Genomic DNA, 20,026 nt, shown 5'->3' with positions numbered 1-20,026 from the left:
CGGGGGTTACTGGGAGCACTGGGGGGGGTTACTGGGAGCACTGGGGGGGTTACTGGGAGCACTGGGGGGGGTTACTGGGAGTTTAATGGGTGCACTGGGAGCACTGGGGGGGGTTACTGGGAGTTTAATGGGTGCACTGGGAGCTGTTACCTGGCGGGGCGGAGCATGAAGTGGGATGGGGGGATGAGACCTGGGGGAGACAGGAGGGACCCAGGCGTCCGGGAGGGACCCAGGAGCTCGGGAGGGACCCAGGCGTCCGGGAGGGACCCAGGCGTCCGGGGGTCCCCGGTTCCCGCGGTTTCCTGGTGTCCCTCGGCCATTGGTGTCGCTGGGGGGGGCACAATTCCCAGTAAGTCCCAGTGACGCCCCCCCAGCCCAAGCAGCTCCACACCCCCACTCCCAGTAACCCCCCCCCGCTCCCATTTCCCCCCATTTCCCCCATTTTCCCCCATTTCTCCCCATTTTCCCCCCAGTTTCCCCAGTTCCCCTCAGTTCTCACAACCGCGCGCTGCCGCCAACGCGCCGCCGCTCCCCGCCCCGCGCCCCGCAGCCAATCAGCGCGCAGAGCCCGTCCCTTCACCCTAGCAACGGCAGAGCGCCAGCCAATGAAAGGGCTCCCCTTCCTTCTCGCTGGCCAATGAGAGGCCGCGTCTGGCCGCTGCTCCGCCAATCAGGGCTCGGTGAAGCGGGGGGGGGGGCTTGTAATGAGGAGCGGGAGAGGTCATGGCCATGTACAGCGTTCCGGGGTCGTTATGGATGTGTGACCCCCCCTCCCCGGACGCCTGGGTCCCCCCGGATGCCTGGGTCCCCTCCCGGACGCCTGGGTCTCCCCGGATGTCTGGGTCCCCCCGGACGCCTGGGTCCCCTCCCGGACGCCTGGGTCCTCCCCCGGACGCCTGGGTCCTCCCCCGGACGCCTGGGTCCTCCCCCGGACGCCTGGGTCCTCCCCCGGACGCCTGGGTCCTCCCCCGGACGCCTGGGTCCCCCTTCCAGCTGTTCTCCCTCAACAGCTGCGGCCCCTCCCCCCGCCCCCAGCTGTTGGAGCCGCAGTTGGCGGGACCACGTGGGGACCCAGGCGTCCGGGAGGGACCCAGGCGTCCGGGGCGGCGGGGGGGGGGGGAGGGCTCCCCCCCCATATTTTTAGACCCTGAGACGTTCGGTCACGGCCAAAACATGTGGGGGGAGGGGCCCGGACGCCTGGGTCCCTTTGGGGGGGGTCCCCAAAAGGGTGTTTCTAGGGGACCCCCAAAAGGTGGTCGCAAGCCCCGCCCCGAAGGGGACCCAGGCGTTCGGGCTCCCGAGCCCCCCTGCTGCCCCCACCCCCCCCGAGGGGGGACCCAGGCGTCCGGGCCCCCCCCCCCTAAAATAAGGAGGGGGAGGAGAGAGAGGAGGAGGAGGAAGGGGGTGGGGAGAGAGGACCCAGGCGTTCGGGAGGACCCAGGCGTCCGGGGGGACCCAGGAGTTCGGGAGGACTCAGGTGTGTAGAGGGACCCAGGAGTTCGGGAGGACCCAGGCGTCCGGGAGGACACAGGTGTGCGGGGGGACCCAGGAGTTCGGGAGGACTCAGGTGTGTGGAGGGACCCAGGCGTTCGGGAGGACCCAGGCGTCCGGGGGGACCCAGGAGTTCGGGAGGAGTCAGGTGTGTGGAGGGACCCAGGAGTTCGGGAGGACCCAGGAGTCCGGGGGGACCCAGGAGTTCGGGAGGACTCAGGTGTGCCAGGGACCCAGGAGTTCGGGAGGACTCAGGTGTGTGGAGGGACCCAGGAGTTCGGGAGGACCAAGGCGTCCGGGGGGACCCAGGCATCCGGGGGGACCCAGGCGTCCGGGAGCTGCAGCGCGGAGGATTGGGCCGGTGGGTGCAGGAAGGGGGGGGGGGGGGGGGGATTTGGGGCCATTTTGGGGCCACTTGGGGGGAGATTTGGGGCCATTTCAGGGCATTGGGGGCACTTGGCGTGTTATGGCGTGTTATCGCGTGTCAGCGCATGTTGCTGGGTCGTTCTTGCGTGTTATTGCATGTCATGACCTGTTATTGCGTGTCGTCGCGTGTTGTCCCATGTTGTTGTGGTTTTATCGCGTGTTGTCACATGTTATTGCACCTCATGACGTGTTATCGCGTGTTATCACGTGTTATCGTGTGTCATCACGTGTTATCGTGTGTTATTGTGTGTTATCGTGTGTTGTTCAGGGTTATCACATGTTATCGTATGTTATCACATGTTATAGTGTGTTATCATGTGTTATGTGTTATCATGTGTTGTTCAGGGTTATCACATGTTATCACATGTTATCACATGTTATTGTGTCTTATCACATGTTATCGCGTGTTGTTCAGGGTTATCACATGTTATCACGTGTTATCGCGTGTTGTTCAGGGTTATCACATGTTATCATATGTTGTTCAGGGTTATCACATGTTATCACATGTTATCACATGTTATTGTGTCTTATCACATGTTATCGCGTGTTGTTCAGGGTTATCACATGTTATCACATGTTATTGTGTGTTATTGTGTGTTATCGCATGTTATCACCTGTTGTTCAGGGTTATTACATGTTATCGCATGTTATTGTGTGTTGTTGAGGGTTATCCCATGTTATCCCGTGTTGTCGCGTGTTGTCGCGTGTCCCGGTCACCGTGTCCCACTCTCAGGTGACACTGCAATGGCCCCGGACGCCTGGGTCCCTCCCGGACGCCTGGGTCCCCTCTGGGTCCCCCCTGGATGCCTGGGAGGGGGTGGAACCAGCCCTGGGGGGACCCAGGCGTCCGGGAGGGACCCAGGCGTCCGGGCCCCTCCCGCAGGCCCAGCAGCTGGGGGGGAGGGGCACATTCCACTGGTGCATCATGGGAGCAGCTGCTGCTCTGGGGCTCCCAGTGCCCCCCATTGTCCCCCATTGTCCCCCATTGACCCCCCATTGACCCCCCATTGACCCCCCAGTGTCCCCCAGTGACCCCCCAGTGCCCCCCAGTGCCCCCCAGTGACCCCCCCCAGTGACCCCCCCCAGTGACCCCCCCCAGTGACCCCCCCCAGTGACCCCCCCCAGTGACCCCCCCCAGTGACCCCCCCAGTGACCCCCCCAGTGCCCCCAGTGCCCCCAGTGACCCCGGTGTCCCCCGCTGTCCCCAGGTGACCATGGGGGTCCTGCCGCTGCCCCTCCCCCTCCTGCTGCTGGCCGCAGGGACCCAGGCGTCCGGGGACACCCCGGCGTCCGAGCGGGTGACGGACGGACACCTGGACCTGGGTGAGACCCCGTGTCCCCATGGCCCCAATGTCCCCGTGTCCCCAATGGCCCCGTGTCCCCAACGATGTCCCCAGTGTCCCCGTGTCCCCATGTCCCCGTGTCCCCATGTCCCTGTGTCCCCAATGATGTCTCAATGATGTCCCCATGTCCCCAACGATACCCCCGTGTCCCCAGTGTCCCCATGTCCCCAATGATGTCTCAACGATGTCCCCGTGTCCCCATGTCCCCAGTGTCCCTGTGTCCTCATGTCCCCAATGTCCCCGTGTCCCCATGTCCCCAGTGATGTCTCAACAATGTCCCCAGCGATGTCCCCGTGTCCCCAGCGATGTCCCCGTGTCCCCAACAATGTCCCCATGTCCCCAGCGATGTCCCCATGTCCCCATGTCCTGTGTTGTGTCCCCAGCGATGTCCCTGTGTCCCCATGTCCCCAGCAATGTCCCCATGTCCCCAGCGATGTCCCTGTGTCCCCATGTCCCCAGCAATGTCCCCATGTCCCATGTCCCCAGCGATGTCCCTATGTCTCCGCAATGTCCTCGTGTCCCCGTGTCCCCAGCGATGTCCCCTGTTGTGTCCCCATGTCCCCAGCGATGTCCTCATGTCCCCATGTCCCTGTGTCCCCAATGTCCCCGTGTCCCCAGCGATGTCCCATGTCCCCATGTCCCCAGCGATGTCCCCATGTCCTGTGTCCCCATGTCCCCATGTCTCATGTCCCGTGTCCCCTGTTATGTCCCCATGTCCCCAGCGATGTCCCCATGTCCCCATGTCCTGTGTCCCCAGGGCGCTGCCGCTCCGCGCTGGGCTTGGGCGACGGCTCCATCCCCGACAGCCGCATCTCGGCCTCCAGCGCCTGGGCCGACTCCACGGCCGCGCGCCACGCTCGGTGAGACCAGTATGGACCAGTACAGACCAGTACAGACCAGTACAGACCAGTACAGACCAGTACAGAGCAGTACAGACCAGTATACACCACCATACAGCACCATACACCAGTACACACCAGCGCCTGGGCCGACTCCACGGCCGCGCGCCACGCTCGGTGAGACCAGTATGGACCAGTACAGACCAGTACAGACCAGTACAGACCAGTACAGAGCAGTACAGACCAGTATACACCACCATACAGCACCATACACCAGTACACACCAGCGCCTGGGCCGACTCCACGGCCGCGCGCCACGCTCGGTGAGACCAGTATGGACCAGTATGGACCAGTACAGACCAGTACAGACCAGTACAGAGCAGTACACACCAGTACAGACCAGTACAGACCAGTACAGAGCAGTACACACCACCATACACCAGTACACACCAGCGCCTGGGCCGACTCCACGGCCACGCGCCACGCTCGGTGAGACCAGTACGGACCAGTACGGACCAGTATGGGCCAGTATACACCAGTATACACCAGTACAGACCAGTACAGAGCAGTACAGACAAGTACAGACCAGTAGACAGCAGTACAGACCAGTATACACCACCATACACCAGTACAGACCAGCACGCACCAGTATACACCTGGCAGATCCCCATGATGTCCGCATGCTGTCCCCATTGACATCCCCATGGTGTCCCATTGACGTCCCCATGACGTCCCCATGGTGTCCCCATGACATCCCCATAGTGTCCCCATGGTGTCCCCAGGGTGTCCCCAGGGTGTCCCCAGGTTGGGCCGCAGTGACGGTGATGGCGCGTGGTGCCCGGCGGGTCCCCATGATGTCCCCATGGTGTCCCCATGGTGTCCCATTGACGTCCCCATGGTGTCCCCATGCTGTCCCCATGGTGTCCCCAGGCTGGGCCGCAGTGACGGTGACGGCGCGTGGTGCCCGGCGGGTCCCCATGGTGTCCCATTGACGTCCCCATGACATCCCCATGCTGTCCTCACGGTGTCCCCATGACATCCCCATGGTGTCCCATTGATGTCCCCATGGTGTCCCCATGCTGTCCCCATGACGTCCCCATGGTGTCGCCATGGTGCCCCCATGGTGTCCCCATGCTGTCCCCATTGACATCCCCATGGTGTCCCATTGACGTCCCCATGACGTCCCCATGACGTCCCCATGGTGTCCCTATGGTGTCCCCATGGTGTCCCCAGGCTGGGCCGCAGTGACGGTGACGGCGCGTGGTGCCCGGCGGGCCCGGTGTTCCCGGCGGGTGACGAGTTCCTGGAGGTCGACCTGGGGCGGCTGCACGTGGTGACGCTGGTGGGGACGCAGGGACGCGACGCGGGGGGACACGGCCGCGAGTTCGCCGGCGCCTACGGGCTGCGCTACTCCCGCGACCGGCACCGCTGGCTGCGCTGGCGCGACCACTGGGGACAGCAGGTGACGCCGGGGCGGGGGGGAGAGGGGGGCGTTGGGGACATTGGGGGCAATGGGGACATTGGGGCCATTGGGGCCATTAGGGGCGTTGGGGGCGTTGAGGCCATTTGGGACATTGGGGGCGTTGAGGCCATTGGGGGCATTGGGGGCGTTAGGAGCGTTGGGGCCATTTGGGACATTGGGGCCATTGGGGACACTGGGGGCGTTGGGGATGTTGGGGGAGTTGGGGACGTTGGGGACATTATGGGCATTGGGAACATTGAGGGCATTGGGGACGTTGGGGACATTGGGGGCGTTGGGGGTGTTGGGGACGTTGGGGGACATTGGGGACAATGGGGGCGTTGGGGACATTGGGGACGCTGGGGGTGTTGGGGACATTGGGGGCGTTGGGGGCGTTGAGGCCATTTGGGACATTGGGGGCGTTGGGGACGTTGGAGACATTGGGGGCGTTGGGGACATTGGGGGACATTGGGGACAATGGGGGTGTTGGGGGCATTGGGGACGTTGGGGACGTTGGGGGCATTGGGGACGTTGGGGGTGTTGGGGGCGTTGGTGACATTGTGGGCTGTGTGTCCCCATGTGTCCCCGTGTGCCGCGGTGTCCCCGTGTGTCCCCATGTGACCCCATGTCCCCATGTGTCCCTGTGTCCCCGTGTGACCCCATGTCCCCATGTCCCCGTGTGTCCCCATGTCCCCGTGTGACATGGTGACCCCGTGTCCCCACAGGTGATCGTGGGTAACGAGGACCCGCGTGGGGTGGTGCTGAAGGACCTGTCCCCGTGTGACCCCGTGTCCCCATGTGTCCCCGTGTCCCCGTGTGACCCCGTGTCCCCATGTGACCCTGTGTCCCCATGTCCCCGTGTGTCCCCATGTCCCCGTGTGACATGGTGACCCCGTGTCCCCACAGGTGATCGTGGGTAACGAGGACCCGCGTGGGGTGGTGCTGAAGGACCTGTCCCCGTGTGACCCCGTGTGACCCCATGTCCCTGTGTCCCTGTGTGACCCCGTGTCCCCGCGTGACCCCATGTCTCCATGTGTCCCCATGTCCCCGTGTGACCCCGTGTCCCCATGTCCCCGCAGGTGATCGTGGGTAACGAGGACCCGCGTGGGGTGGTGCTGAAGGACCTGTCGCCGCCGCTGGTGGCGCGAGCGCTGCGCGTGTACCCCCGCGCGCCCCGCGCCATGAGCGTCTGCCTGCGCCTCGAGCTCTACGGCTGCCCCTGGGACGGTGTGGCACCCGTGTCACCCTGTGTCACCCCATGTCACCCGTGTCACCCCCATGTCACCCTGTGTCACCTCCTGCCTGCGCCTCGAGCTCTACGGCTGCCCCTGGGACGGTGTGTCACCCGTGTCACCCGTGTCACCCTCATGTCACCCTGTGTGTCACCCGTGTCACCCGTGTCACCCCCATGTCACCCCCATGTCACCCTGTGTCACCTCCTGCCTGTGCCTCGAGCTCTACGGCTGCCCCATGTCACCCCATGTCACCCCGTGTCACCCTGTGTCACCTCCCGGCACCCTCATGTCACCCCCATGGCACACCCGTGTCACCCCCGTGTCACCCCCGTGTCACCCCGATGTCACCCTGTGCCACCCCACCCCGTGACTACTGGGTGTCACTTCATGACCAACTCCCATGGTGGCCCCACAGTGACATCTGGGGACAGGGGCACCTTGTGTCACCCCCATGTCACACCCATGTCACCCCCATGTCACCCCCATGTCACCCTGTGCCACCCCGCCCCACCCCGTGACTACTGGGTGTCACTCCATCTCCAGCTCCCACGGTGGCCCCACGTCCCTCACCCAACCCCACGGTGACATCTGGGGATGGTGGCACCTTGTGTCACCCCCATGTCACCCCCATGACACCCAGTGCCACCCCACCCCACCCCGTGACTACTGGGTGTCACTCCATCTCCAGCTCCCACGGTGGCCCCACGTCCCTCACCCAACCCCACAGTGACATCTGGGGACGGTGTCACCTCGTGTCACCCAGTGTCACCCCCATGTCACCCCCATGTCACCCTGTGTCACCCAATCCCACCCCACCCCGTGACTACGGGGTGTCACTTCATCTCCCCATTCCCACGTCCCTCACCCAACCCCACAGTGACATCTGGGGACGGTGGCACCTTGTGTCACCCAGTGTCACCCTGTGTCACCTCCTGTCACCCCCATGTCACCCCCATGTCACCTTGTGTCACTCCGCACCCTGTCACCCTCTGGTGTCACCTCCTCTCCAGCCCCCCCGTGTCCCCACCATGTCCCCACGGTGACATGTCCCCGTGTCCCACCCTGTGTCCCCAGCTGGGTTGGTGTCCCCATGTCCCCCCCCATCCCCACGGTGACGTGTGTCCCCCCCCGTGTCCCCTCCTGTCCCCATGATGACGTGTCCCCATGTCCCCCCCCGTGTCCCCCCCGTGTCCCCCTGTCCCCATGGTGACGTGTCCCCGTGTCCCCCTCGTGTCCCCCCTGTGTTCCCCCCCGTCCCCATGGTGACGTGTGTCCCCCTGTGTCCCCCCCCGTGTCCCCCCCATGTCCCCCCCCGTGTCCCCCCGTCTCCATGGTGACGTGTGTCCCCCCCCATGTCCCCCCATCCCCATGGTGACGTGTGTCCCCCTGTGTCCCCCCCCGTGTCCCGCCGTCTCCATGGTGACATGTCCCCCCCGTGTCCCCCCACCCATATCCCCCCCCGCCGTGTCCCCTCGTCTCCATGGTGACGCCCCCCCCCCTCGCCGTGTCCCCCCCCGGTCTCCATGGTGACACCCCCCCCGTGCCCCCCCCCCCCCCCCCCCGGTCTCCATGGTGACGCCCCCCCCTGTGTCCCCTCCGTGTCCCCCCCCATGTCCCCCCGTCTCCATGGTGACGTGTCCCCCCCCCCGTCTCCATGGTGACGTGTCCCCCCCCCCGTCCCCAGCCGGCCTGGTGTCGTACACGGCCCCCCAGGGACAGGTGATGACCTTTGACCCCGCGCCCATTGTCCTCAACGACTCCACCTACGACGGCTTCAGCGCCGGGGGGTGAGTGACCCCCGTGTCCCCAACTGACCCCAAACTGACCCCCGGTGTCCCCAACTGTCCCCAAACTGACCCCAAGGGTCCCCAAAACAGCCTCTGGTGTCCCCAAGTGTCCCCAAACTGACCCCAAGTGTCCCCAGGCTGTCCCCAAGGGTCCCCAAACTGTCCCCAAGTGTCCCCAATGGTCCCCAAAACAGCCTCTGGTGTCCCCAAGTGTCCCCACTGTCCCCAAACTGTCCCCAAATTGTCCCCAAGGATCCCCAGTGTCCCCAAACTGTCCCCAAACTGTCCCCAAAACAGCCTCTGGTGTCCCCAAGTGTCCCCAAGGGTCCCCAAGGGTCCCCAAACTGACCCCAAACTGTCCCCAAGGGTCCCCAAACTGTCCCCAAACTGACCCCAAGTGTACCCAATGGTCCCCAAACCAGCCCCTGGTGTCCCCAAGGGTCCCCAAATTGTCCCCAAACTGTCCCAAACTGTCCCCAAATTGTCCCCAGGTGTCCCCAAATGTGCCCAAGTGTCCCCAAACTGTCCCCAAGGGTCCCCAGACCAGCCCCTGGTGTCCCCAAATTGGGCTCTAGGTCCCTTGTGGAGGTTCCCGGGTGGGCGGGGCTTGTGGACCCAGGCGTCCGGGTGCCCTTTGACCCCCTACAACCTCCCCCACGTGGTGTTTCCCGGGTGGGCGGGGCTTGTGGACCCAGGCGTCCGGTGCCCTTTGACCCGCAGGCTGCAGTTCGGGGGGCTGGGCCAGCTGTCGGACGGCGCGCTGGGATTGGACGATTTCCGGCGCAGCCGCGAGCGGGGGCTGGGGGCGGGGTACGAGTACGTGGGGTGGAGCCGCCCCCCGGGGCCCCGCCCCCTCCTGCCCATGGAGTTCCGCTTCCTGCAGCTGCGACGCTTCCGCGCCATGCAGGTGCATCATGGGATGCTGGAGGACCTGGGGTACCATGGGATGATGGAGGACCATGGGGCATCATGGGATGCTGGAGGACCTGGGGCACCATGGGATGATGGAGGACCTGGGGCATCATGGGATGATGGAGGACCTGGGGGCATCATGGGATGATGGAGGACCTGGGGGCATCATGGGATGCTGGAGGACCTGGGGTACCATGGGATGCTGGAGGACCTGGGGTACCATGGGATGATGGAGGACCTGGGGACATCATGGGATGATGGAGGACCTGGGGCATCATGGGATGATGGAGGACCTGGGGTACCATGGGATGCTGGAGGACCTGGGGTACCATGGGATGCTGGAGGACCTGGGGTACCATGGGATGATGGAGGACCATGGGGCATCATGGGATGATGGAGGACCATGGGGGATTGTGGGATAGTGGAGAACCATGGGGCATCATGGGATGCTGGAGGACCTGGGGTACCATGGGATGATGGAGGACCATGGGGGATTGTGGGATAGAGGGGACATGGGGCATCATGGGATGATGGAGGACCATGGGGCATCATGGGATGCTGGAGGACCTGGGGTACCATGGGATGCTGGAGGACCATGGGGCATCATGGGATGCTGGAGGACCTGGGGTACCATGGGATGCTGGAGGACCATGGGGCATCATGGGATGCTGGAGGACCAGGGGCACCATGGGATGATGGAGGACCATGGGGGATTGTGGGATAGTGGGGGACCCCAGGGCATCATGGGATATGGGGGACAAGGGGCACCATGGGATGCTGGAGGACCATGGGGGATTGTGGGATAGTGGGGGACCATGGGGCATCATGGGATATGGGGGACAAGGGGCACCATGGGATGCTGGAGGACCAGGGGGCATCATGGGATGATGGAGGACCTGGGGTACCATGGGATGCTGGAGGACCATGGGGCATCATGGGATGATGGAGGACCATGGAGGATTGTGGGATACGGGGGGACCCTAGGGCATCATGGGATAGTGGGGGAGCGTGGGAACGAACTCAGTGATGCCCCAAGGGATCATGGGAATGGGGGCAATGGAGACCCCAAAGGATCATGGGAGTGGGTTCAATGGTGCCACAGAGGCTCATGGGAGGTAGGCGGGGCCCAAATGCCGCATGGGATTGGTCGGCCACGCCGCAGCCCCGCCCAACCCTTCATCTCCGCGTCTCATTGGCCACCGCGGCTCAGCCCCGCCCCCCGCGCCCCGCCCCCAGGTGCACTGCAACAACATGCGGGCGCTGGGCGTGGCCGCGTTCCGGCAGGTGTCCTGCCGCTTCCGGCGCAGCGCGGGCGGGGCCTGGGACACGCCCCTCACGCACCGGCCGGGCGGGGCCGCGCGGGACCCCCGCGCCCGCGCCGGCACCGTCACCGTCCCCCTGCGCGGCCGCCGCGGGCGCGTCGTGCAGTGCCGCTTCGCCTTCGCCGCGCGCTGGCTGCTCTTCAGCGAGGTCACCTTCCACTCGGGTGCGGGACGGGGGGGCGGGGTCAGGGGGTCGTGGGGTGGGTCATGGGGTGGGTCAAGGATTGGTTGGTTGGGTGGTGGGGTCATTGGTTGGGTCAAGGATTGGATAGTTTGGTCATGATGTCATTGGTTGGGTCATGGAGTCACTGGTTGGGTCATGAGGTCATGGGGTGGGTCATGGGGTCATTGGTTGGATCATGGGGTCATTGGTTGGGAGGTGGGGTCATTGGTTGGGTGGTGGGGACATTGATTGGGTCATGGGGTCATTGGTTGGGTCATGGGATCACTGGTTGGGTTCAGGATTGGTTGGTTGGGTCATGGGGTCATTGGTTGGGTCATGGTGTCATTGGTTGGGTGGTGGGGTCATTGGTTGGGTCATGGGGTCATTAGTTGGCTCAAGGATTGGATGGTTTGGTCATGGTGTCATTGGTTGGGTGGTGGGGTCATTGGTTGGGTCATGGGGTCATTAGTTGGCTCAAGGATTGGATGGTTTGGTCATGGTGTCATTGGTTGGGTCATGGGGTCATTGGTTGGGTCATGGGGTCATTGGGTGGGTCATGGGGTCATTGGGTGGGTCAACGATTGGATGGTTTGGTCATGGGGTCATTGGTTGGGTGGTGGGGTCATGGGGTGGGTCATGGGGTCATTGGTTGGGTCATGGGGTCATTGGGTGAGTCATGGGGTCATTGGTTGGGTGGTGGGGTCATTGGGTGGGTCATGGGGTCATTGGGTGGGTGGTGGGGTCACTGGTTGGTCAAGGGGTCATTGAGTGGGTGGTGGGGTCACTGGTTGGTCAAGGGGTCATTGGGTGGGTGGTGGGGTCACTGATTGGTCAAGGGGTCATTGGGTGGGTGGTGGGGTCACTGGTTGGGTCATGGGGTCACTGGTTGGGTTCAGGATTGGTTGGTTGGGTGATGGGGTCATTGGTTGCGTCATGGGGTCATTGGGTGGGTCATGGGGTCATTGGTTGGGTCAAGGATTGGATGGTTTGGTCATGGAGTCATTGGTTGGGTTCAGGATTGGTTGGTTGGGTGGTGGGGTCATTGGTTGGGTCATGGGGTCATTGGTTGGGTGGTGGGGTCATGGGGTGGGTCATGGGGTCATTGGTTGGGTGGTGGGGTCATGGGGTGGGTCATGGGGTCATTGGTTGGGTCATGGGGTCATTGGTTGGGTGGTGGGGTCATTGGTTGGGTGGTGGGGTCATGGGGTGGATCATGGGGTCATTGGTTGGGTCATGGGGTCATTGGTTGGGTGGTGGGGTCATTGGTTGGGTCATGGGGTCATTGGTTGGGTGGTGGGGTCATTGGGTGGGTCATGGGGTCATTGTTTGGGTCGTGTGGTCATTGGTTGGGTGGTGGGGTCATTGGGTGGGTCATGGCATCATTGGTTGGGTCGTGGGGTCATTGGTTGGGTGGTGGGATCATTGGGTGGGTCATGGGGTCATTGGTTGGGTCATGGGGTCATTGGTTGGGTGGTGGGGTCATTGGGTGGGTCATGGCGTCATTGGTTGGGTGGTGGGGTCATTGGTTGGGTGGTGGGGTCATTGGATGGGTCATGGGGTCATTGGTTGGGTCATGGGGTCATTGGTTGGGTGGTGGGGTCATGGGGTGGGTCATGGGGTCATCGGTTGGGTCATGGGGTCATTGGGTGGGTCATGGGGTCATCAGTTGGGTGATGGGGTCACTGGTTGGGTCATGGGGTCATTGGTTGGGTGAGTCATGGGGTCATTGGTTGGGTCATGGGGTCATTGGGTGGGTGGTGGGGTCACCGGTTGGGTATTGGGGTCACTGGTTGGTCATGTGGTCACTGGTTGGGTTCAGGATTGGTTGGTTGGGTCATGTGGTCACTGGTTGGGTGGTGGGGTCACCGGATGGGTGTTGGGGTCACCGGTTGGGTGTTGGGGTCACTGGTTGGTCGTGTGGTCACTGGTTGGGTTCAGGATTGGTTGGTTGGGTCACGTGGTCACTGGTCGCTCATGTGGTCACATGTTGCACAGAGGTGGTGGAGGAGGTGGGCGTGGCCAGCGGGTGGTCCCCGGCCCCGCCCCCTGACCCCTCGGCCGTGTCATTGGCCAGCGCAGAGGTGCCCTGGCCTGGGGACACGCCCACCAACGGCACCACCCTGGGTAAGGCGGGGCCTAAGTGGGCGGGGTCTAAGTGGGTGTGAGCTAAGTGGGAGGGGCCTAAGTGGGTGGGGCTTGAGGGGGTGGGCTCACCAGGGCATCTGCCAATCAGCAGCCTCCGTGGCAGCCCCCGAGGCGGGGCAGCCAGTGGCCAAGGCGGAGCACAGCCAGCCGTCCGTCCTGATTGGCTGCCTGGTGGCCATCATCCTGCTCCTATTGGCCGTCATCGTGCTCATCCTGTGGCGGCAGCACTGGAGGAGGGTCCTGGGGAAGGTGAGCGGGGCCAATGGGGCCAACTGGGAGCAACTGGGAGGAGCTGGTGGGGTCAACTGGGTTGAACTGGTTGAACTGGTTGAACTGGTTGAACTGGGTTGAACTGGGAGGAGCTGGTGGGGTCAACTGGGTTGAACTGGGTTGAACTGGGTTGAACTGGTTGAAGTGGGAGGAGCTGGTGGGTTGAACTGGTGTAACTGGTTGAACTGGTGTAACTGGGAGGAGCTGGTTGAAGTGCATTGCACTGGGTTGCACCGGTTGAACTGGTGTAACTGGTGTAACGGGTGTAACCGGGAGGAGGTGGTTGAACTGAATTGGTGTAACGGGTGTGACGGGTGTAACCGGGAGGAGCTGGTTGAACTGAACTGGGTTGAACTGGTGTAGCCGGTTGAACTGGTGTAACTGGTGTAACCGGTGTAATGGGTGTAACCAGGAGGAGCTGGTTGAACTGAACTGGGTGTAACGGGTGTAACTGGTGTAACGGGTGTAAAGGGTGTAACCGGGAGGAGCTGGTTGAACTGAACTGGGTGTAATGGGTGTGACGGGTATAACAGGTGTAGCTGGTGTAATGGGTGTAACGGGTGTGATGGGTGTGATGGGTGTAACGGGGGTGACAGGTGTGATGGGTGTAACGGGGGTGACGGGTGTGACGGGTGTAATGGGTGTGATGGGTGTGACGGGTGTAAAGGGTGTGACGGGTGTAGCTGGGAGGAGCTGGTTGAACTGAACTGGATGTAACGGGTGTAACCGGTGTGACACGTGTAACCGGTGATGAGGGGTGTAACGGGTGTGATGGGTGTAACCGGTGATGACGGGTGTAATGGGTGTAACGGGTGTAACCGGTGTAACGGGTGTAACCAATGTGACGGGTGTAATGGGTGTGACGGGTGTAATGGGTGTGACGGGTGTGACGGGTGTGCCGTGTGTAACCGGAGATGCCGGGTGTACCGGCAGGCGCGGCGCCGGCCCTGGCAGGACGAGCTGCGGGCGCAGCTGTCGGCGCCGGGTGACGCCGTCGTCATCAACAACGCGACGGGGGCGGGACGGCGCCCCCCCCGCTACGAGCGCGTCCCCCCGGTGCCCGGAGACTACCAGGAGCCCGCCCCCCCGCGCCCCACGCGGCCCCCGCCCCCCGCCGCGCACGGTGAGAGGGGGAGGGGACAAGGGGGGGGCGGGGGCGGGGGGTGGAGACACCATGGATGGTCATGCTGGTTGGATGATGATGATGATGATGGTTGAATGGCGATGGTGGTTGGATGATGGTGGTTGGATGATGGTTGGATGATGATGATGGTTGGATGATGATGATTGGATGGTGATGATGGTTGGATGATGGTGGTTGGTTGATGATGATGGTTGGATGATGATGGTTGGATGATGGTGGTTGGATGATGACGGTTGGATGATGGTGGTTGGATGATGATGATGGTTGGATGATGGTGGTTGGATGGTGATGGTGGTTGGATGATGATGATGGTTGGATGATGGTGGTTGGATGATGATGATGGTTGGATGATGATGATGGTTGGATGGTGATGGTGGTTGGATGATGATGATGGTTGGACGATGATGGTTGGATGATGATGATGATGGTTGGATGATGATGATAGTTGGATGAAGATGGTTGGATGATGATGGTTGGATGATGATGATGGTTGGATGATGATGGTTGGACGATGATGGTTGGACGATAATGGTTGGACGATAATGGTTGGACGATGATGGTTGGATGATGATGGTTGGATGAAGATGGTTGGATGACGATGGTTGGTTGGCTGGCTGGCACCATGGGGAGCTGGGTAGATGATTGGTTGTCCAATGGTTGCTTGGCTGAGAGCTGATTGGCTGTTTGGCACCACATGGGGCGTGGCAGCCACCCCAGTGCCAGCCAATTGGACACCTCCCAGCCCCGCCTCTGACCCCGCCCCTTCCGCCACAGCCCCCCTGGCCAACCCGGCCTATCGCCTCCTGCTGGCCACCTATGCCCAGCCAATGGGAGGGCTCGCTCGGGCCCCACCCGATGGGGCCAAGCCAATCAACACGGACGGTAAGGAAGCCCTGCCCCCCCTGGCCACACCCCCTTTCCCCAATCCCACCCCTTTCTTAAGCCCCACCCCTCCCCGAACTCCACCCCTTCCTAAGCCCCACCCCCAAGAAGTCCCACCCATTTCTGAAGCCCCACCCCCTCTCCTAAGCCCCGCCTCTTCCCCATATCCCCTCCCCCTCTGTCCTCCACCTCGCAGCTCCGCCCCCTCCCTATCGTTCTAGCCCCACCCCCTTTCTCCCATAGCCCCACCCCATCCAGACCCCGCCCCCCTGCTGTAACCCCACCCCCTTTAGCCCCGCCCCCACTGACCCGCCCTCTCCCCCAGGATTGGTGGAGCCCGAGGGGGGGGCGGGCGCGTACGCCGAGGCTGACGTCACTGGAGGCTCCGCCTACGCCCTGGCCGGCCCCGCCCCCGGCCCCGCCCCCAGCCCCGCCCTCCCCGCCTTCCCCGGCCGCCGCCTCCGCTTCCGCGAGAAACTGGGGGAGGGGCAGTTCGGAGAGGTAAGCCCCGCCTCCACCTTGTGCTGGCCCCGCCCCCCGCAGAAGCTCCGCCCCCGCTGTGACAGTGCCCCCCATGTCCCACCCATTTAGCTCTGGCACCGCCCCCATCATGGCAAGCCCTGCCCCATCTCCCCCTCCTCCCGGCCCCTCCCCCTCGAGAAGCCCCACCCCCTCCCGTTAACCTCACCTGAGGGGTGTGGCCAGGAAGCCACGCCCTTCCCCTAAACCACATCCCCCCCGGCAGCCCCACCCCATTAGCTCCGCCTCTAGAGGTGAAGCCACGCCCCATTGCACCAAGCCACACCCCTTATGCTTAATCCTCGCCCAGGTACATCCAGCCTCGCCCCCAGGGAGCTCAGCCCCGCCCCTGAGGGCTCAGCCCCGCCCCTGAGGGCTCAGCCCCGCCCCTGAGGGCTCAGCCCCGCCCCCCGGGAGCTCGGCCCCGCCCCCCGGGAGCTCAGCCCCGCCCCTGAGGGCTCAGCCCCGCCCCCATGGAGCTCAGCTCCGGCCCTGAGGGCTCAGCCCCGCCCCTAAGGGCTCAGCCCCGCCCCCAGGGAGCTCAGCCCCGCCCCTGAGGGCTCAGCCCCGCCCCCATGGAGCTCAGCCCCGGCCCTGAGGGCTCAGCCCCGCCCCCAGGGAACTCAGCCCCGCCCCTGAGGGCTCAGCTCCGCCCCCAGGGAGTTCGGCCCCGCCCCCAGGGAGCTCAGCCCCGCCCCTGAGGGCTCAGCCCCGCCCCTGAGGGCTCAGCCCCGCCCCCCGGGTGTTCGGCCCCGCCCCCAGGTGCTGCTGTGCGAGGTGGAGGAGCCGCAGGCGCTGCCCCCCTGGGCGCGACCCCCCGAGCTGCCCCCCGGGCGCCCCCTGCTGGTGGCCGTCAAGGTGCTGCGCCCCGACGCCTCCAAGAACGCCAGGTGGGGCGGGGCTAAGGCCAGGGGCGGGGCTAAGGCCGGGGGCGAGGCTAGGGCAGGGGGCAGGGTTAGGGCAGGGGGCGGGGCTAGGGCCGGGGGCGGGGCTAGACCCAGGGGGCGAGGCCACAGTGGGGGGGTGAAGGGGGAGGGGCAACAGCAAAAGAGGTGGGGTTCCAGAAGGGGCGTGGCTTCAGAAGGGGCGTGGCTTCGGGAGGGGGTGTGGCTTTAAGAGGGGGTGTGGCTTCAGAAGGGGGTGTGGTTTCAGAAATAGGCGTGGCTTCAGAAAGGGTGTGGCTTCAGAAGGGGTGTGGCTTTTAGAAGGGGTGTGGCTTCAATGGGGTGTGGCTTTTAGAAGGGGTGTGGCTTCAGAAACGGGTGTGGCTTCAGAGGGGGTGTGGCTTCAGAAAGGGCGTGGCTTCGGAAGGGGTGTGGCTTCCAGAAAGGGGTGTGGCTTCCAGAAAGGGCGTGGCGTCAGAAGGGGCGTGGTTTCAGAAGGGGTGTGGCTTCATAAGGGATGTGGCTTACAGAAAGGGGCGTGGCTTCAGAAAGGGCGTGGCTTCAGAAAGGGTGTGGCTTTGGAAGGGGTGTGGCTTCAGAAGGGTGTGGCTTCAGAGGGGGTGTGGCTTCAGAAAGGGGGGTCGTTTCAGAAATAGGCGTGGCTTTCAGAAGGGGTGTGGTTTCAGAAATAGGCGTGGCTTCAGAAGAGGTGTGGCTTTGGAAGGGGTGTGGCTTCTGAGGAGGTGTGGCTTCCAGAAAGGGGTGTGGCTTCAGAGGGGGTGTAGCTTCAGAAAGGGGTGTGGCTTCAGAAAGGGCGTGGCTTCAGAAAGAGTGTGGCTTTGGAAGGGGTGTGGCTTCAGAGGGGGTGTGGCTTACAGAAAGGGGTGTGGTTTCGGTAAAGGGCGTGCCCTCGGGAAGGCGCGACCAAGTGGGCGTGTCCCGAGGGAGCCCTCCCATTGGCCGCGTGCACCGTGCGGCCCAGCGGGAGGCGCTAGAGGGAGGGGGCGGGGCCGAGGGGAAGGGGCGGGGCCATAGTGACGCGGGGGCAGGCGGGACTTCCTGCAGGAGGCGCGGACGCTGGGGCGGCTGCGGGACCCCCACATCGTGCGCCTGCTGGGCGTGGTCGGGGGGGCGGGGCCGCTCGCCATCGTCACCGAGTACATGGAGCACGGCGACCTGCACCAGTTCCTGGCCGGGCCACAGGGACACGCCCTCAGGTGGGGACACGCCCCTCCAGGCCACGCCCCCTTCTCTTCCTTTCCCCTTCCCACTCCTTTTTGGGGGTCCTGCCCCTTTAAGATGCTTTGAGCCCCCCTCCTCTCCCCCCAACCCCCAATCCAACACCCCCTAAACCCCGCTCCCCTAAGCCCCGCCCTCTTAGATCCCGCCTCCTTAAGCCCCACCTCCTTAAGCCCCTCCCCCTAAGCGCTGCCCCTCTGAAGTCCCACCCTCTGAAGCTCCGCCCAGAAGTCCCTCCCCCCAAGCCCCATTCCCTGAAGCCCCTCCCCCCGAAGCCCCTCCCATCTGAAGCCCCGCCCCCCAGACCCCACCCCTCTGAAGCCCTGCCCCTCTGAAGCTCCACCCCGAGGCCCCTCCCCCTGAAGCCCCGCCCCCGAGGCCCCTCCCCTCTGAAGCCCCTCCCCCCAAAGGCCCCGCCCTGCTGAACCCCTCCCCCCGAGGCCCCGCCCCTCTGAAGCCCCTCTCCCTGAAGCCCCGCCCTTCTAAAGCCCCGCCCCCAAGTCTCCTGCCCCTCAGAGGCCCCTCCCCTCTGAAGCCCCTCCCCCCTGAGTCCCCACCCCTCTGAAGCCCCTCCCCAAGGCCACGTCCCTCTGAAGCTCTGCCCCTGAAGCTCCTCCCCCCTGAAGCCCCACCCTTCTGAAGCCCCTCCCCCCGACCCCCCTCCCCTCTGAAGCTCCTCCCCCCGAAGGCCCTCCCATCTGAAGCCCTGTCCCTCTGAAGCCCCTCCCCCAAAGCCCCTCCCCCCTGAAGCCCCTCCCCCCTGAAGCCCCTCCCCCCGAGTCCCCACCCCTCTGAAGCCCCCAAGGCCGCGCCCCTCTGAAGCTCCGCCCCCGAAGCCCCTCCCCCTGAAGCCCCACCCTTCTAAAACCCCGCCCCAAGTCTCCTCCCCCCAAGGCCCCTCCCTTCTGAAACCCCTCCCCCCCGAGGCCCCTCCCCTCTGAAGCCCCTCCCCCTGAAGTCCCACCCTTCTGAAGCCCCTCCCTCGAAGCCCCGCCCTCTGAAGCCCCTCCCCTCGAAGGCCCTCCCATCTGAAGCCCTGCCCCCCTGAAGCCCCTCCCCCTGAAGCCCCTCCCCCCTGAAACCCCGCCCTTCTGAAGCCCCTCTCTCCGAGTCCCTGCCCTGCTGAACCCCCTCCCCCGAAGCCCCGCCCTCTGAAGCCCCTCCCCCAGAGTTCCCGCCCATCTGAAGCCCCTCCCCCCGGAGGCCCCTCCCCTCTAAAGCCCCGCCCCCCGAGTCCCCGCCCCTCTGAAGCCCCGCCCCCTTAGCCTGGGCACGCTGCTGCGGCTGGGCGCGCAGATCGCGGCCGGGATGCGGTTCCTGTCGGCGCGGAACGTGGTTCACCGCGACCTGGCCACCCGCAACTGCCTGGTGGGCTCGGGCTTCCGCGTCAAGGTGGCCGACTTCGGCATGAGCCGCCAGCTCTACGCGCGCCACTACTACCGCGTGCACGGCCGCGCGCTGCTGCCCATCCGCTGGATGGCCTGGGAGTGCATCCTGCTGGTGAGACGGGGGCAGGGCTTAGGGGGGCGGGGCTTAAAGTGGGCGGGGCTGCGGGGGCGGGGCGTCAGGGGGGCGGGGCTGCGGGGGCGGGGCTGCGGGGGGTGGGGTTCCAGGGGTGGGGCTGCTGCCCATGCGCTGGATGGCCTGGGAGTGCATCTTGCTGGTGAGCTGGCGGCGGGGCTTCGGGGGGCGGGGCTTAAAGGGGCGGGGCTTAAAGGGGCGGGGTGTCAGGGAGTGGAGCTGCTGCCCATCCGCTGGATGGCCTGGGAGTGCATCCTGCTGGTGAGCACCACCGCGGGGGGCGGAGCTTCGGGGGGCGGGGCGACAGGGGGCGGGGCTTAAAGGGGCGGGGCTGCGGGGGCGGGGCTGCGGGGGGTGGGTTCCAGGGGTGGGGCTGCTGCCCATGCGCTGGATGGCCTGGGAGTGCATCTTGCTGGTGAGCTGGGGGCGGGGCTTCGGGGGCGGG

General features: G+C 64.7%; 1 protein-coding gene across 1 annotated transcript in view; it reads left to right on the top strand.

Moving 5' to 3' along the window:
- Positions 1 to 752: 752 nt before the first annotated feature.
- LOC308052382 (epithelial discoidin domain-containing receptor 1-like) overlaps positions 753 to 20,026 on the top strand; it is a gene marked incomplete at both ends in the record, with an annotated part of 21,837 nt that continues 2,563 nt past the window's right edge. The window contains 16 exons of the mRNA XM_080364462.1: positions 753 to 758; positions 3,126 to 3,240; positions 4,018 to 4,120; positions 5,333 to 5,561; positions 6,638 to 6,785; positions 8,478 to 8,580; positions 9,301 to 9,487; positions 10,729 to 10,978; positions 12,973 to 13,101; positions 13,211 to 13,371; positions 14,326 to 14,515; positions 15,260 to 15,418; positions 15,744 to 15,919; positions 16,700 to 16,827; positions 17,871 to 18,038; positions 19,326 to 19,560. Of these exons, the coding sequence (XP_080220588.1) occupies positions 753 to 758; positions 3,126 to 3,240; positions 4,018 to 4,120; positions 5,333 to 5,561; positions 6,638 to 6,785; positions 8,478 to 8,580; positions 9,301 to 9,487; positions 10,729 to 10,978; positions 12,973 to 13,101; positions 13,211 to 13,371; positions 14,326 to 14,515; positions 15,260 to 15,418; positions 15,744 to 15,919; positions 16,700 to 16,827; positions 17,871 to 18,038; positions 19,326 to 19,560 (2,487 nt within the window). The remainder of the gene's footprint in view (positions 759 to 3,125; positions 3,241 to 4,017; positions 4,121 to 5,332; positions 5,562 to 6,637; positions 6,786 to 8,477; positions 8,581 to 9,300; positions 9,488 to 10,728; positions 10,979 to 12,972; positions 13,102 to 13,210; positions 13,372 to 14,325; positions 14,516 to 15,259; positions 15,419 to 15,743; positions 15,920 to 16,699; positions 16,828 to 17,870; positions 18,039 to 19,325; positions 19,561 to 20,026) is intronic.

Source organism: Nesoenas mayeri (assembly GCF_963082525.1).
Source record: "Nesoenas mayeri genome assembly, contig: SCAFFOLD_101, whole genome shotgun sequence".
Lineage (NCBI taxonomy): Eukaryota > Metazoa > Chordata > Aves > Columbiformes > Columbidae > Nesoenas > Nesoenas mayeri.
The sequence above is the reverse complement of the archived record's forward strand: the minus strand, read 5'-3'. Positions and strand labels throughout refer to the sequence as shown.